The 16,429-nt window shown below is 34.3% G+C and overlaps 2 protein-coding genes across 2 annotated transcripts; one reads left to right on the top strand and one right to left on the bottom strand.

The window, feature by feature from the left end:
* The first annotated feature begins 212 nt into the window (after nucleotides 1-212).
* On the top strand, nucleotides 213-3,276 carry LOC127073873 (TORTIFOLIA1-like protein 3). Its single transcript, XM_051015118.1, has 4 exons — nucleotides 213-1,326; nucleotides 1,416-1,524; nucleotides 1,865-2,418; nucleotides 2,607-3,276. Exons 1-4 carry the CDS (start codon nucleotides 547-549, stop codon nucleotides 2,982-2,984), a joined length of 1,821 nt encoding a protein of 606 aa, XP_050871075.1. The 5' UTR covers nucleotides 213-546; the 3' UTR covers nucleotides 2,985-3,276.
* Nucleotides 3,277-12,490: 9,214 nt separating this feature from the next.
* Nucleotides 12,491-13,120, bottom strand: LOC127136280 (probable pectate lyase 5). The gene is made up of 2 exons (XM_051062863.1): nucleotides 13,079-13,120; nucleotides 12,491-12,823 (listed from the first exon to the last, which is right to left on the bottom strand). The coding sequence occupies exons 1-2, from the start codon at nucleotides 13,118-13,120 to the stop codon at nucleotides 12,491-12,493; spliced, it is 375 nt and encodes a 124-aa protein (XP_050918820.1).
* Between the last annotated feature and the right edge of the window lie 3,309 nt (nucleotides 13,121-16,429).

Genomic DNA, 16,429 nt, shown 5'->3' with positions numbered 1-16,429 from the left:
AACGGTTGAATAATGGCACTTATTTCAAGTATTTAGAGTGTATTAACTTTAACTTTAAATTAGGTTTCATTTTCAAGGGAAAATTCTAATAGTGTCCAATCACATCACATGTACTATTAATGTTATTAAATTTCTCACAGAAAACAATCTAACTAAATTTAATACTGTTTTTTGGAGGCAAAATTCCCAGATATGTTGCATTATCCAATTGGAAGCATGAAATTGTTACAACGAAAACGAACCCAACCTTGAGTAGAGTAAAAAAAAGAGAAGAATTCTAGAACGTAATAATCATAAACGACACTGCAGTTGAGAGGCACTTGTTTGTCCCCACTTCAAAGTAATCAATAAACGACACACCGTTTCCATCTTCGCCTTCACTCTTCACATCCGCTCTTAAAAGTTAAAACCGCTTCCACATAATTCCCACGCAGAACCCAACCAACTTCTCCCCGGCGATGGTTCCGGATATTCCTCCCGATCCACCACCGCAACTGTAATTCCTCCGCCACCGCAACTAACAACTCCGGCGTAAACAAACTCACAATGTCGTCATCGCAAACCATAAAACAAAAGGTGTTCACGTGTCTCACCAAACTCTCCGATCGCGATACTCACTCCCTCGCTGCATCCGAACTCGTGACAATTGCTCGGAGCCTTGATACAACCACCGTGCCGGTGTTTCTCTCTTGCTTATACTCCACCGATGCTTCCGATAAATCACCCGTACGGAAGCAATGTGTTTATCTCTTCGGAATACTCTCTGAGACACACGGTAACGCGCTTTCTCCTTACCTCTCCAAGATCATCGCTAACATCATTCGCCGTCTTCGTGACACCGACACGTCGGTCCGATCCGCTTGTGTGAATTCCGTTTCGGCATTGGCTTGCCACGTCACCAAGCAACCTTTTCTTTCCTTTCTGAAACCGTTATCGGAGGCTCTGTTCACGGAGCAAGAACAGAACGCGCAGATTGGCGCTGCGCTTTGTCTATCTTCGGCGATCGACGGAGCACCGGATCCGGACTCGGCTAGGCTGGCGAAGCTGTTGCCGAAGTTCCAGAAGCTGCTTAAGCGCGAAGTGTTTAAGGCCAAACCGGCGTTGTTGACGCTGATCGGAAGCGTAATCGAAGCCGGTGGTGCATCCGGTCACGTTTCCTTGAAGAATTTGGTTCCATGTTTGGTGGAATCGTTGAGTAACCGTGATTGGGCGGTGAGGAAGGCTGCAGCGGAGACGCTGGTGGTGTTGGCTAACGTCGAGAGAGATTTCTTGTCGGAATTCAAGTCTGATTGTTTGAAAGATTTTGAGAATCGAAGATTTGATAAGGTTTTTCAATTTTCACCATCTGATTTTATTCTTAGTGTTTACTTATGGTAATTTGAAAGTGAAATCGGAGTGTGTGGTTTTTGGTGTAGGTAAAATTAGTTCGTGAAGTTATGATTCAGATGTTGGAATCGTGGAAGCATATCCCTGATACTTCTGATGAATTTTCACCACCTCCTAAATCGCAATCTTCTTCTAAAGGTAGTATTAAATTTTGGTATCTAGTGTGTGAGTGATTTTGCAGTTGAGAATCTAAGATAACTAAGCTTTAGATCTCTTTACAGAAATAGAAAGATAGATTGTGTATTGTGTTTAGCCATTTAGTGTCGCCCCCTTAAAATGGAATTATGATATATAGAGGGTGAAGAAAAAAAAAGTGTTTGTGATGTTTGATCTAAAATAATTCATAATTTATGTTGTCTAGAACTAGAATGTGTCGGCACTATCGATTTGGCAATGTTTCTGTCTGTTTGTGATCTGTTGCATTGATTGTCTATGAATATCTCTCGAACCTCTTTCGGGGGTTTTTGTTTTGGCTCAGAGAATGGAAGTGATGGAGATTATCCTCCAATTTCGCAAAGTTCATGTAATCCTGGTTCAGTAATGGCGAACCTGCGGAGGAAATCAGCTCCTGTTAGCCGATTCAGTCCACCAGATAGCTCTTCTGCTAGCAATGGAAAGAATGTGAGTGCTTTAAGTAGTAACAAGAGAAGGAGTTCAGTTGTTTCACGAAAATTAAACCATCAGAATTGGGATGTTCAAGTGTCCATGACTGATCAGGGTGATCTCCAGGAGACGGATGAAAATGAAACTTCTTTGGAAACAAACAAGATTGGTAAAAACAGATTTCTTAGGCCAGAAATGAATCGGGCGCTGTTAAATAAAAATTCTGATGATAGAATAAAAAAGCACGGTGGCTCCAAAGCTGGATCTCGTGTAGTTCCATATCATGATGAGAGTCAAAGCTCAGCTCCTGTGAGTAATGTTGCCAAAGATCTTTTTAAGAAGGACAAAGAAAGTGAAGAATTATCTTTGATTCGTAACCAATTACACCAAATTGAGAAGCAACAATCCAGTCTACTTGATCTTCTGCAGGTTTGTTTCTGATCAAGCTTTTTATCTATCTTGTTTTTGTCTACATATTTCTGGAAGATCAGTTAATAATAATATACTATCATTGTGGTTTTAAGCTTCATCTGTTACTCTAGTTATCATATTTACATGTAGCACGTTCCAATCTTTTAATGATAACATCTCCAACATATTCCGCCACATTGTTACAGAAATTCATGGGAACCTCACAAAATGGAATGCAATCTTTAGAGACCCGTGTACATGGCCTTGAGTTGGCATTGGATGATATCTCTTATGATTTGGCTGTATCAAATGGAAGGATAACTAATTCTAATGTCCCTCGTAATACATGTTGCTTGCTATCTGGAGCAGATTTTTTTAGCTCCAAATTCTGGAAAAGAACACAGGGCCAGTATTCATCCCCGTTGTTCTCTAGACGTACTGCTGCTCCATCACTTGCTTCCAAGCACTACCCAGCTGGAAGGAATGCTGAGACTAACTTTACAAGCCAACGATTCAGGCTTGATGGAGGTTTCATCACTAATCCTCTGGCAGCTGCACACACTAATTCAAGGGGTTTTGCTTGATCTGAGCCAATCTAAAAAGAACGCTAGTGTTTTGCCTCTGGACTACGCACAGTCTTTGAAGCCATCGCCCACGGACATACAACTGATACCAGTCTTGGCACTATACGCATCATTCAATTCTTACTCGTATGCCCTTTTTTTTCCATTACTGTATTTCTTACTTTGTTGCAGATGTGCTTGGTCATTTTATTCTCAATCAGAGTAGTGTTGATTGATAGAACTTCTGATCGAAATTGCATATTCTGTTTCATCAAACTATGATTTAATCAATATATATACATTTGTTGTGCTACTCGAAAATGCTCCATGTTGTCTTCTTGATGTTGAAGAAGGCGAGAAGCTGGGTGGACTATACATTGTTATAAATATTGAACAAGAAGAGTAGATTGGAGTGCTTTCACGGCTAAATACGACACTATTCTAAAAGAGGGTTGTATTATCATTATTATATACTGTAGAAGACATGCTGCTTTTTTGCATTAAATATCGCGATGTACAATTTCAGAATTGTGTTAATAGTTCTCATTTTAGGAGTTCCACTCAGCTTGTGAATACAGTTGAAATAAAAAATGGTCTGAAGATTCTCATGCGCAGACCCATCTATCCCCACCCATCACCTAATTAGCCTCTAAAATACTCAAAAAGAAAAGGGCTCAATAAGATTCCTATGTGCCATGCCAACCCATCCCCCGGCTTTGTAGGATGTCGCTTGGCAAATTGGACTTCCAGGTGATTAATTATTGAAGAATGGTTTGATGAAATGCCTGTAAACAACTTCAGGAAATAATTCCAATTATTTAATTTCATTGATTGCTAAAATAAGATATACTATAATTCATAGCATTAGCATGATGCAAATTTAGAGCTGAAAAAAACAAATCAGTCAAAATTAAGGGATTTCACATTTTGATCTGAATTGTAGATTCAGACACTTTAACCATATTGTTATTGAGTTATAAACAAAAGGAGCCGTTATACTTATACGGCACGACACTCTTACTCGCGAAATTGAACGGTGCATGAATCACAAAAATCAGACAAATGGAAAACAATACAGTACATTGGAAATAAAATAATTAAAGGCAAGAGATTCATTCAATGGTGTTCAATCATTCATTAATTTTTGGTGGTTGGTCTTTGTACCAACCAACATTTTCCATTAAAAACAATAGGCAAATAACTGTTTACTACATCAATTATGATAAGGGTAAATAAATGTGAGTCAATAAGATACCTAAATTGTCTCTTCAAATAAAAAATAGTTTTCTTTAGAATTGAGGGCTTTTAATACTTTTTAAACAAAAGGCTTAAATTGTGTTAAAAAAAACTTAAATGCCTTTTGATCTTTAAATTTGATGATTTTTAATTTGGGATTTTTTTATCTCAATATATAGTAGGGTGGAAAAATACCCTATAAAAAATAAAAAATATCTCTTAGATTTCATATACGCATCTTCAAACCTATCATGCACCACCTTATGGCGTATTAATTGAGTGTTACTTTAGCTTAAAATAAAAAATTATTTGAGAGACGTATCTCCGGGTATTTTTAACAAATATATTGATATTTGAGCAGTCCAATGGACATTTCAAGGACCTTTGCATGTCTGATTTTTCCTAAGCTGCATCACCTGCATGATCATACAGCTATACTTGTTTTCTACTCCAAACCCTTACCAAAAACCTTTCTATTCTCAATCCACATTTCACTCCAAATCTTCAAACTTATCTTTCATCGCATCAAATGACGCAAAAGAAATTAGAATTTTAGGTAAAAATCATTTATTTCAAGCCTCATTCCTCACATTAATCATGTTTTCAGTTTGAAAAACGTGCGTTTATTTCAGAGATACATCTCTAGATTCTGTATGAACTCACCCAGAAATGCATTGTTTTCATTTTTTGAGCTCTGTTTACCGTATTTGCATTTATTGAGTGTTTTGTTGTAATTATTTTCATTAGATATAGTGCAAAGTTGTTTACTGTGGAAATTGGTAAACAACCACTGGTCCTCCCTAAGCCTTAAAACTAAGGGTTACTTGCAAGATCGACTAGTTGATCCTAAGACATGTGCTAATGTAACAGGGTGACTTGTTCAATTCGGCGGAATATTAACTTTGTGGGAAACGGCTTCTGACAAAGTATTGAACAAGCAAACGTTTTTCCGCACGAAATGATGATGATATAGACTATGGGTGACTCGTGACCGACATCACTATAACATTCAAAAGACATACACAACGAACACGCTTTTGGTGAATTCTATTATCGTAATAGAATTAGTGTCGACAGCGTAGACGACAACGTAAAATGATAATTCAAACATAAAGGAAATTAAAATAAAATGTTCAACGGGAATAATTGAAAAATAAGAAAGTTGCATTGAAGTAAATGTGGTGATTCACGTTCATAGCACTCTTAAAATCTTTTGCTTCCTCGCGTTGGGAATGTGAAGTTTTTTACAAGTGATTTTGGTACAAAGTGAACACCCCGAGTCCTCTGTGGGATCTCCTATTTATAATGAACTAAATAAACTGTCTACAAGCAAAACTACTAAAAAATAATTGTCTGTAGACAAACGTCGTGCCACACGATCTAAAAACTGCTTCGTATTTTGGCGCTTGTTCTCCTTGTAACTGCTAGTCATTTTGAATTTCAAACTTATCCCGCTCAGGTATTTATGTCGACACCATCCCCTATGTGTTTGGTCCAATCAAGAATTTCTTAAGTCCCAATCTCCAGTTCAGTCGACAGAACGGATTTCGACCAAACATGCTTTTTCTGTCGGTTTCATCTTCTGGTAACTTGTGGTTTTCCCAGCTCTGGCTTATCTTGGGCTCAACTTTCTTTCAAACCTCCCCTTGGTGGGGTATAATCCTTAAATCCATAAGGCACTTTCACTAATTACGCCTTCAACATGCCCTATTAGTTTCTTGTGGTAACAAAAGTGTAGATGTACAATTGTGAACATCTACGGTCTCCCATGTGTTTGTCTTATTGCAAAGAAGGCGAAACTTGGTAGTGCGTTAAGAATTGATGAAGTTTACAGTCATTGGAAAAGGCTTAGGTTTGATGACGATGGTGTCATGAAAAATGGTAAATCGAATATCTTTATCTTGACCGAATGGGAAGTGATACAAGATAGATTTTTGAAAGTCGATGACAATATGAAACTCCACATCAAAGAACAATTAATGATGATTGCTTATCCGGAAACCACTAACTTGAAATCACCCTCACAGTCGGTAAAAACAAAAGGTGCTCCTAAGAAGCTCAAGCCTACACTGAGTGACAATTCAACAATGTGGTCTCCTTCGTATTTGGAACATGTTAACAAAGTTTTTCCGGACTCACCAACTCCAAAATCTCAAAAAAGTATTTTTAAAGGAGCTCGCATTAGCAAACCACCTCCTTCACCGCCTCCACCAGAGATTTCATTCATTGGCAAGATGTCGGTTCTTTATGACGGTGATGATAATTGCGGTTATCGAGTTCTTTAGGCTTTACTCGGTAAAGGAGAAGATAATCATACACTTGTCTACCATAAACTTATCCATGAGTTGAGGACTCATAAAGAATCATACACACGGCTTTACGGAAAGAAAGAAAACTTTGATGCAATTTATGAGTCTTTTGTTCTTTACATTAGTGGACCGGCACTGGAGGCAAAATGAATGTGCTTCCCGGAAATGAGTCACCTCATAGCATGTGCGTATGATAGAGTATATTGATCTTACACGATACAGTTTTTCAGAAACCTTTTTCCCACTTTATACCTCACCTCAAAATACAAATGATTGTATTATGTGTATTGGGTGACTTTCAAAATCACGACACATTGTTCAAGTTTATTTGAAATTGGGATGCCCTCACTACTACAGAAAACACCTATCATAACGGTCAAAAAGAGGATACAACTACGTCTGACCAACCGTTGTGAGGTAAGGTGTGATTGTATGTATGATGCTTTCTACCATAGGCGTAGGACCGTTGTGATAAACTAGACAATGTGCTATATATCACAACGGTCAAAGTATACAACCGTTGTGATATAAAGCGAAAGGTCAGGGGTTCGAAACTCAGTGGTATAAATAACAATGATTAAATACTTTATTTTTTTAATATTTTATTTTATTTTTTCATATATTACAAACTTCTATTTTTTTTACCGGTATATTATACATATATTAGCTAAATATTTATAAAATATCAAATTAAGAAATGAAAATACATTTACAACCATCAAAGACTACACAGTACCACCGCCATTTTCAACTAACACATTGAAAATAAACACCCAACGTCTACGGACGTCGCTTAAGTCATCGGGAGAGAAAGGTGTCTCGTTCTTAAACGTCTACATAAGAAAGTGAAAAAAATTGAATATCACGTGATTTGAATTATAATAGCAAATTACTTTAACATTAATATGTTATTGTAAATATTTAATGACATCATATATACCTTATCTCACGAATCAACAATGTCAACAAATATGATGTTAAATATGTGTTTCATTAATAGTACCCACACTCGTATCCCTTTGCTTGTTTCGTAGTCTACAAATTTAAATATTTTATGAATATATAACCCTAAACCCTACAAATTTAAGTATATATATATATATATATATATATATATAATATATATATATATATATATATATATATATATATATATTAAATATATATATATTATATATATATAATATATAAATATATAGATATATTATATAATTATATATATATATATAATATATATATATAAATATTTATATATATTATATATATATAGATATATATATATAATATAATATAATAATATATATATATATAATCTATATAGATATATATATATTATATATATATCTATATTATATATTTAATATATATATAATATATATATTATATATATATAATATTAAATATATATATATATATAATATATATATATATATATATATATTATATATATATATATATAATATATATATTATATATTATTATATATATATATATATATATATATATATTATATATATATATATATATATATATATAAAAAGTGAATGTCACAATATTAATCCACTTACATTGGACTCACAAAATGCGATATTGTTTCTAGAGTTGTTCAACCTATAGTGTCGATCCACAATCATGTATATTGAAAATCATTTAAAATTATTACATACTAAGATGATTACAAAGTCAAAGAAAATATTACTAAAAATATCATAAACATAAGGTTACCTAGTAATAATTTATTGCATCATAAGTTCAAGTGGATTGTGTAACGAACATATTATAGTTGCTATATTTGTCCGAAGAGATATGACGATCAATTGAAAATGTTCTCTGAATGAACAATACAAGCATATATAATAAGTATTTGGTAAAACATGAAAACTAATTATAATAGAGAAACCATAATTTTAAAATTACTTACTTATTGAGGAATGATGCTAAGTAATATTCTTTCTGCCCCATGTTATTCGTTATGTTAAGTATTCTTCAATATTTTTTTGTAGAATTACCTGTAAATCATACTCTAACTCTAACTGGATTCAACAATCCATAAGTATTCGATTTATTTAATTATATACAAACACGGTAAATGTACCTAAATGGTTAAACAAAATACAAAAAATACGAGAGAAACTAGTTATATACAAAATAATGAATATACCATAATGAGATATACTTACGTGCACCAAACTTGTAGTAACCCTACGTCTAGCCACCAATTTCCAAATATCATATCATTTATATCTCTAGGAAGGATTAAGAATTCCTCTAACCCCTGTAACTCTGGATCATGTTCTAGCGCAAGAGAAAATACATCGTCTTTGTTGCGCATAACATAACATAAAATTTTGGAATATGATCCTTCAGAAGGAGACAATCACCCGTTATGGATCTCGTTATCGATGGGGGCGGCTGAACAACTGCATTTTGTGCTTGCACCATGTACAACATTTCTACCAGGAAATTGATCATCAGCATTATCATCTTCATTTGCATATTATGGGACGATTCGACTGATTCTCTACATCATACAAAATACAAGAACACAAAACTAAATTAACACAATATATATCATATATTTCAGATATCGCAATATTCTCACATACCGCATATAACTCTTCAGAAATACGAGACTTCACAAACTTTTTCCAAACCTTCTTGTCAAGAAATGGATATTTCATACACGGGCATTCAATATTAGGCTTACACTTCGTAATGTAGTCACCCGTGAACCGTGACTTAAAACTCCTCCAAGTCGTACCAGCATAAGTGATCCATTTTTTTTAAATTCCGAATCATCACTAAAATCAAATGTCAACTACACATTTACATCCATAAGAATGTATTCGTGTTTATATAAAGTAATATTGAATCGATGCAAATTAAAATTAATATTTGAACGTCTGTCCATATGCTCGTTTTCACCTCACCATCATTCCAATCATCTAACAATTCACTTTTAACCTGTTTTAAACATAGAAAAAATATTAACGTCCTTTTATCCATAAAATTATCAGAAAATACAACTCCTACTAACCATGAACTCCTCAGAATTACGAGACTTCATAAACTTTTTTCAAACCTTCTTGTAAAGAAAAGGATATTTCACCCACTGACGCACAGTATTAGGCTTACGCTTCATAATGTAGTCACTCGTGACTTAAAACTCCTCCAAGTCGTACTAGCATAAGTGATCCTTGTTTTTTTCAACTTCGAATCATCACTAAACTCAAATGTCAACTACACATTTACATCCATAATAATGTATTCGTGTTTATATAAAGTAATATTGAATCGATGAAAATTAAAAATTAATATCTGAACGTCTGTCCATATGCTCGTTTTCACGTCACCATCATTCCAATCATCTAACAATATGTTGACTTTGATACGTCTAAGGAATGCAACATAACTCTTAAAAAGCAAAGAATAAGGACCATCAAGAATAGTATAAACGACACTAAACTCGACCGAAAGTCTGATACCCGACTTGCAGACTGTTGTTAATTTAGCCATCATTGTGGCATCTTTTTGCTTTTTTTCTGTTCTCCTACTACAGATTGAGAATCATTTGTACTGATTTCATTTGTATACGTAGCTTTGTCGCTACTAGATGAAGAAAATGTCATCTATCAGGACATAAAACAATCAACGTCAAGACACAAATATCATCAATAATGGCATCATTAACACAATGGCATCATCAACACAATGACATCAACAACAACAGTGACACCATCAACACAATGACATCAATAACAACAAATACATAAAAAACAATATGGCATCATCAACAATAATTACATCAACAACAATAATGTCATCATCAACAACAATGGCATCAACAATAACAAATACATAAGCATTAGTGGCATTATCAACACAATGGCATCAACAACAACAAATACATGAACACCGATAAAAAATGATGGTATTGTAGATGCATGGGGAAAACGTTTATGTACCAGAAACTTCATGAATAAGTAAAAAAATGTTGTCAAAATCTTTGAGTTCCTCCTCGACAGATAAACCGAACGCTAGTCAAGAACAAAGAACATGATGTCGGCTCATTCCTCGACGGTACGAAAGCACCAAAGTTGGTTGAGAATGTTGTTGTTTCTTCATGTTTGAAGATGATGTGGTACGTTTCGTTAGGGTTGAAATTGATTTCTTTTCGTTAGGGTTGAAAATGTGTTGTTTGATTAAGGTTGAAAATCACATTGTTTCGTCAGGGGTTATTTCTTGATGGAAATGAAAATATGGAACTGAAAAGACAAGTTAGCTAACTTTATTTAAAGTGATTAAATAATATCATCACGGTTGTTTATCAAAACCGTTGTGATATATGATGAAATTTTATAAAAAAACCGTTGTGATATATTATAACAGTGTTTTTAGACAACCGTGGTGATATAAGATTTACATTAATGCTATTTTATAAAAAAAATCAAGTTTTAAGTAATTAATTTAAAAAAAAAATTAGAAAATGTATCACAACTGTTAGTTCAAATAACTGTAGTGATATAACTTTTTTTTAAAATAAAAATGAAAGACGGTGCTAAAATACTGAAGAAACCACGAATTAGCAGACGTTAAGAATCAAACTCATGAAACATCAACTGATATCACTACAGTTGTTTTAAAAACTTGTGGTAATAAATTAACAATGTTTAATTAAAAAATATAAAAATATATAGACGCTTGAATTTAGAGATATCACAACGTCCCTTCAAATGACCGTAGTAATGGTGGCGCCGTTGTATGTACTTTTTGTAGTAGTGCATATACCACTTACATCGCCTGAGTAGGCAGCTCATTCAACAACAAAAGCAGAGACTTGACCGGACCAATTTGTGGAAAGGATGCAAGAGTTCGATAAATTGAGAAACATTGAAAGAGAATCAAATGCACAAAAGTCAAATGGGTACCACCCATACTTATAGATTTAGTCGGCGACAAATCTTTTGATTTGTTTTAGTTTTCTATTTAGAAGAACCAATAAGTGTATGTAATTGTGTCTTAATATTAATGAAGTGTAATATATACAATTTCTAAATATTTTAATACATTATTGATCTTTGTCAAAACATTTGTTCATTTTCCTAACAAAGTCATCAATTAGGTTTTATCTTCTGTCTGGTTTAAGATAGGTTCCGGAGAAGTATCTCTAGAACAAGATAGTAGGGAGTGGTATCAAAGATATATCTCTGAAACCAACACTAATACACTTGATAGAATATTTGAGGTCCATATTTGTCCACCAATTCTATAAATTAAGGGGCTTTTGTTTTTTATTTCACACACATAAAATGTCTCAAATGTCACAAACAAACATCATCTGGTATGTAGCAAATGTCTCCTTCTTCAGTGCGACACCCAGACGAAAGTTTAAGCTCAATGAATACACCTCTTTTGCAGATATGAAACACGAAGTGCATAATCTTCTATCTTACAGAGATAATCGAAAAATTGTCAAGCTTGAGTATTGTTCCACGTCAGTTGACAACGAATGGAATATTGAGTTCAACAACTTTGAGCTCAAGATGGATGCAAATGCAAGATCTATGTGGAGTACATTTTTCTGTTTCGAAATAAAAGTTCCGCTCAAATTGGAAGCGACGGTGATATTGAAATGTAATGTCTCATTTTATGTTGAAATGACATTAATGCTCTTTCTGTCTCTAATACTAGTGCACATATGTTATGAAAATAAATCTATGGACATATTTCGAAGGTGATCTATATTTGGGTTTGTGGTCTTTTAATTTTTATATGGATTTGTAGTCCAGCATTCCATATCTTTGAAAAATATATCCAGCCATATTGTGTTTTTTTAATCTATATAAGCAGTAAAAATTTCTTTACATATATGGGACTTCCATATTCTCTTGTTTTCATTACTTGAGGTTTCTTCCTGTTTTCTTTAGCAACCAAGAAGAATTTGATCATTCTAAAACATGATATTCCAAAACACCAAACATGCTAAAACATGATATTCCATTTCATCCATTCCTCAACTTTATGAATCGAAATCCCATCACCATCAGAAAGTGTTCTAAAACCATAATGTGTTGGTGAATCTCTCACATAAGCATTTCCACCTCTTTTGCAATCATGCACATTAGTTCCATGAATTATAATATTCTTCACAAACTGTATAGTTTTACAAGGTCGACCAGCAATGTTCATGTTTGTTCTTCTACCATCAATAGTTTTGAAAGGATTCATCACTAACTCTTGCTTAAGCTTAATCACCATGTAAAGTTTGAAGATTATCCATAATGGTTCTTCTTGAATAACACCGTCATTCTTTGTCTATATCAAAACTTTCATTAACTCTTGATAGATTTTATAGGTTATTTTGTTTAGTGAGAGCACATGTTGAGTCTTGGATTTTATCTAAAATATTTGTTTAGTGAGAGCACATGTTGAGTATTGGATTTTAACTAAAATATTTGTTATATCGCAAAGTTGATTTGCTATCAAGTTATGTTTGGTGTTGTTATTTCTTAATTTTGGGATTTTGGAATAATGTATGGGTTTTTTCTTCAAGTTTTGCCACTTGGTTACCTGTAATTTATAGTCTAAGATTTTCATTTTTCCACTTGTCATTTATAATCATAGATGAGGTGGAATGGATTCATATAAGGTTCGACCAACTCAATTTTATAGAGGAGAAGCGTTTGACAGCGTTATGTCATAGTCAGCTCTATCAGAGGCGTCTTAAAAAATAATTTGATAAGAAGGTTCAACCTCGAGAGTTCTAAGAAGACGACCTGGTGCTGAAGCAGATCCTACCGGTGAACAAGGATTCACGGGGCAAGTGGACACCGAATTACGAAGGTACATGCGTTGTGGTGAAAGTCTTTTCTGGAGGTGCCTTGATTCTCGCAACTATAAACAACGAAAAATTGCCACTCCCAGTGAACTCTGACGCAGTCAAGCGATACTTTGCCTAAAAAATGGAAAACAAAAGTTCGCTGAGTCGAAAACCCGAAAGAGCGATTTAGGCAAGAATGGGTATCCCATTGGACAAAAAACTCATAAAACGTCCAGGAAAAAATTAGGGATAAAAATCAAAAGAATTTAACCTACTAAGTTGAAATTATGAAAATGTCACTTAGGCAAAAATGGTATCCCGATGGATTGAAAACCCGAAAGGGAGGTTCAGGAAAAAGTGAGGGATTATTCCAAGGCAAAGACTATGGTCCGTGAATCCATGTTACCATGGAAAACTCTAGACAAGAAGAATCGATTCAGTCGTTCTCCTCAGAAGCAAGATTTTAGGATCTTCAGAGACATAAGGATTATAGCAGTCTTGTAATTCAATGGAAATTCAACAGTTCCCATTGCCATTTTACTTCTTTTCTAGTACAACAATTACCTCTTCAAGTAATTGCATCCTTATGTACTATTACTCACTTACAATTCAATTCAATAAAAGATAATTCTCTTATCAAAATTTTCTCAATCATTTTTGTTTTATCTACTTGTTTGCAAAATATCGTTATTTTTTATAAACAATACATTAAGACTTCGGACAATAATAAAAGCATTTAAAAAGAACGATAATTTGTTTTGATTTTTGAAATGTCTGAAGGGAGATTGACAGTCCCCAGTAATGCACTCGGCGCATAAAGACATAAAATCATTTACAGGTCTCCATGGCCACTTTAGCATAGAAAGTCAAGTCCTTTCTAGAACAAGTACACAACTCGTCATGCAACATATCAAACTTGGATAACCAAGAGCATCCACTACTACTTATTGATCATCATATTGTCAAAAGATCAAGTGTTGGGAATTCAAACCATTCCACTTACCAACTCCCAATCTACTGGAATTTCAATAAACAAAAGCCCAATACTCCATTGGTACTCAAAAGCCCAAATTCCATTGGCACATCAAACACCAATTCACATTGGTACACCAAAACCTCACATTTGCCTAACCTTTTCGAGGAAAGAAAATCAAATCTTAAAAAAATCCAATCACCCATATGCATTCCCACATGAAATTCATGTATCTTTTCATTCTTAGCATTCCCAATGATGTGGGGCGTTACGATTAAAAAATCCAGTCATTCATTTGCACACATACATTCAATAATCATAACATCTCCACATCAATCCATGCATAGTGTTTCCATCGAGGTGGAACATTTCGCAAGAAACTAAACATGCATGACATAACATGAATCAAGATCTGGGACCCATCATAAGAGTCCAAGTCAATCCTCAGCCAAGTCGGTGGTATTTATTTGAGTGAGTTCCTACCCCGTGTGTTCTCATGGGATTTTCCCCAACTAGTCTTTATTCAATTCTTTTGTTGACGTTATCCCCCTGCGAGTTTTCTAGATTTGCTCCCCAAGCAGAGGTTACCCTAAAAAGTCTCCTTGGAGCTTTTGCCCTACAGAGCTATGCCCAATAAATCTTCTCCCAAGGGAGTCTTTTTTGGATTATTTTCCCCAATGGATGAACATGTGAGATTTTGCTCTGTCAATTCTCATAGAGTCTCAATTGTGTCATTTGAAATATTGCTCCGTCAATTCTTGGGGAGTTTCAATTGAATCGTTTGAGATCATGCTCTGTCAATTCTTAGAGAGTCTCAAGTGTGTCATTTGAGATGTTGCTCCATCAATTATCAGAGAGTCTCAAATGTATCTTGTTGAGTGTATTATCTGTCAATTTTTAGAAAGTCTCAACTACATTATGTGGAGTGTTGTTCTTTGTCAACTCTTAGAGCATCTTCTAGTTGTTGTTATATCATTCGAGATGATGCTCTGTTAAGAGAGTCTCAATGGAATCATGTTAAGTTTCTTAGCTGTTAATTCTCAAAAACTCGCAACTGCCTTTCGTGGAGCATTATTCTCTATCAATTCTCATAGCGTCTCCCGGTTGTTGCATAATCGTTTAAGGCCATGCTTTGTTAAGTCTCGGAGAGCCTCAGTTTTCATTTTGTGGAGTAATTCCTCTATTAATTATGAGAGTGTCTCCTATTTTCTACCTACATCAACTATTTCAAAGTTCTTATTCTCTAAAATTTCCTATTTATCATGCATTTTATCGTCAGGAGTTTCCGCGCATGTATCAAAGGACATTTCGACGGGACAAAATTGAAAGTTCACTTTCTTAATTATTGGAGAAGGCCTTCAAATAATAGTTAGAGGAAAGCTCAGTTTGTTAGCTCTTCAATGATCTTTCGCTGGTTGTTAGTTGGAAAATGTGTCTGTTAATTCACGTAAAAAACGTCTCAATAATGTCTAGTTGAAGTTTTTCTTTGATAAATTTTGAGGAATCTTTTGATGATGGTAGTCGAGTGTTCACTTTGTCAATTCTCGGGGAACCTTACAAATGACGGTTAATCGAAAAGTCACTTTGTTAACTCTCAGAGGATATTTTTGATGATTGTTATTTACTTCACCCTGTTAGTTCACAAAGAATCTTTCAGTGGTCGTCAATTGCATGTTTTATTTATAAAAAAAAAATATTTTTCAAAAATAGTATGTTTGTACTTGCTGAGTTGAAGGTTTTCTCGGTTAGTTCTCGAATGACCATTCAAATGGTGATTAATTGGAAGTTCACATGGTCAATTCTCTGGGGATATTTCAGTGATTGTTATTTTGAGGGGTGTTGTTGATAACTCCCGGGAAATATTTTCAATGATTGTAATTTGTATTGTTATTCTCATGCATTTTCTTCATTAAAAAAACACTTAAGATTTTTCCATCCCCACCTACTAAGATGAAGGAACTCTTGATAATTTTAGGGGTATTTACCCACAGATTCGGGGACTTAGTGATGAACTGGCCTTGGGAAAAATACCAGTTTTTGGTGACGTCCTTCAACCCTCATGACTTCCACTATGACTAATGAAAAATATCATACCTTGAGATCTGTGACTCTGTTTTGGATGCGGTTC

Source organism: Lathyrus oleraceus, chromosome 4, assembly GCF_024323335.1.
Source record: "Lathyrus oleraceus cultivar Zhongwan6 chromosome 4, CAAS_Psat_ZW6_1.0, whole genome shotgun sequence".
In the NCBI taxonomy this organism is placed as follows: Eukaryota; Viridiplantae; Streptophyta; class Magnoliopsida; order Fabales; family Fabaceae; genus Lathyrus; species Lathyrus oleraceus.
This window is presented reverse-complemented; position numbering and strand designations above follow the sequence as displayed.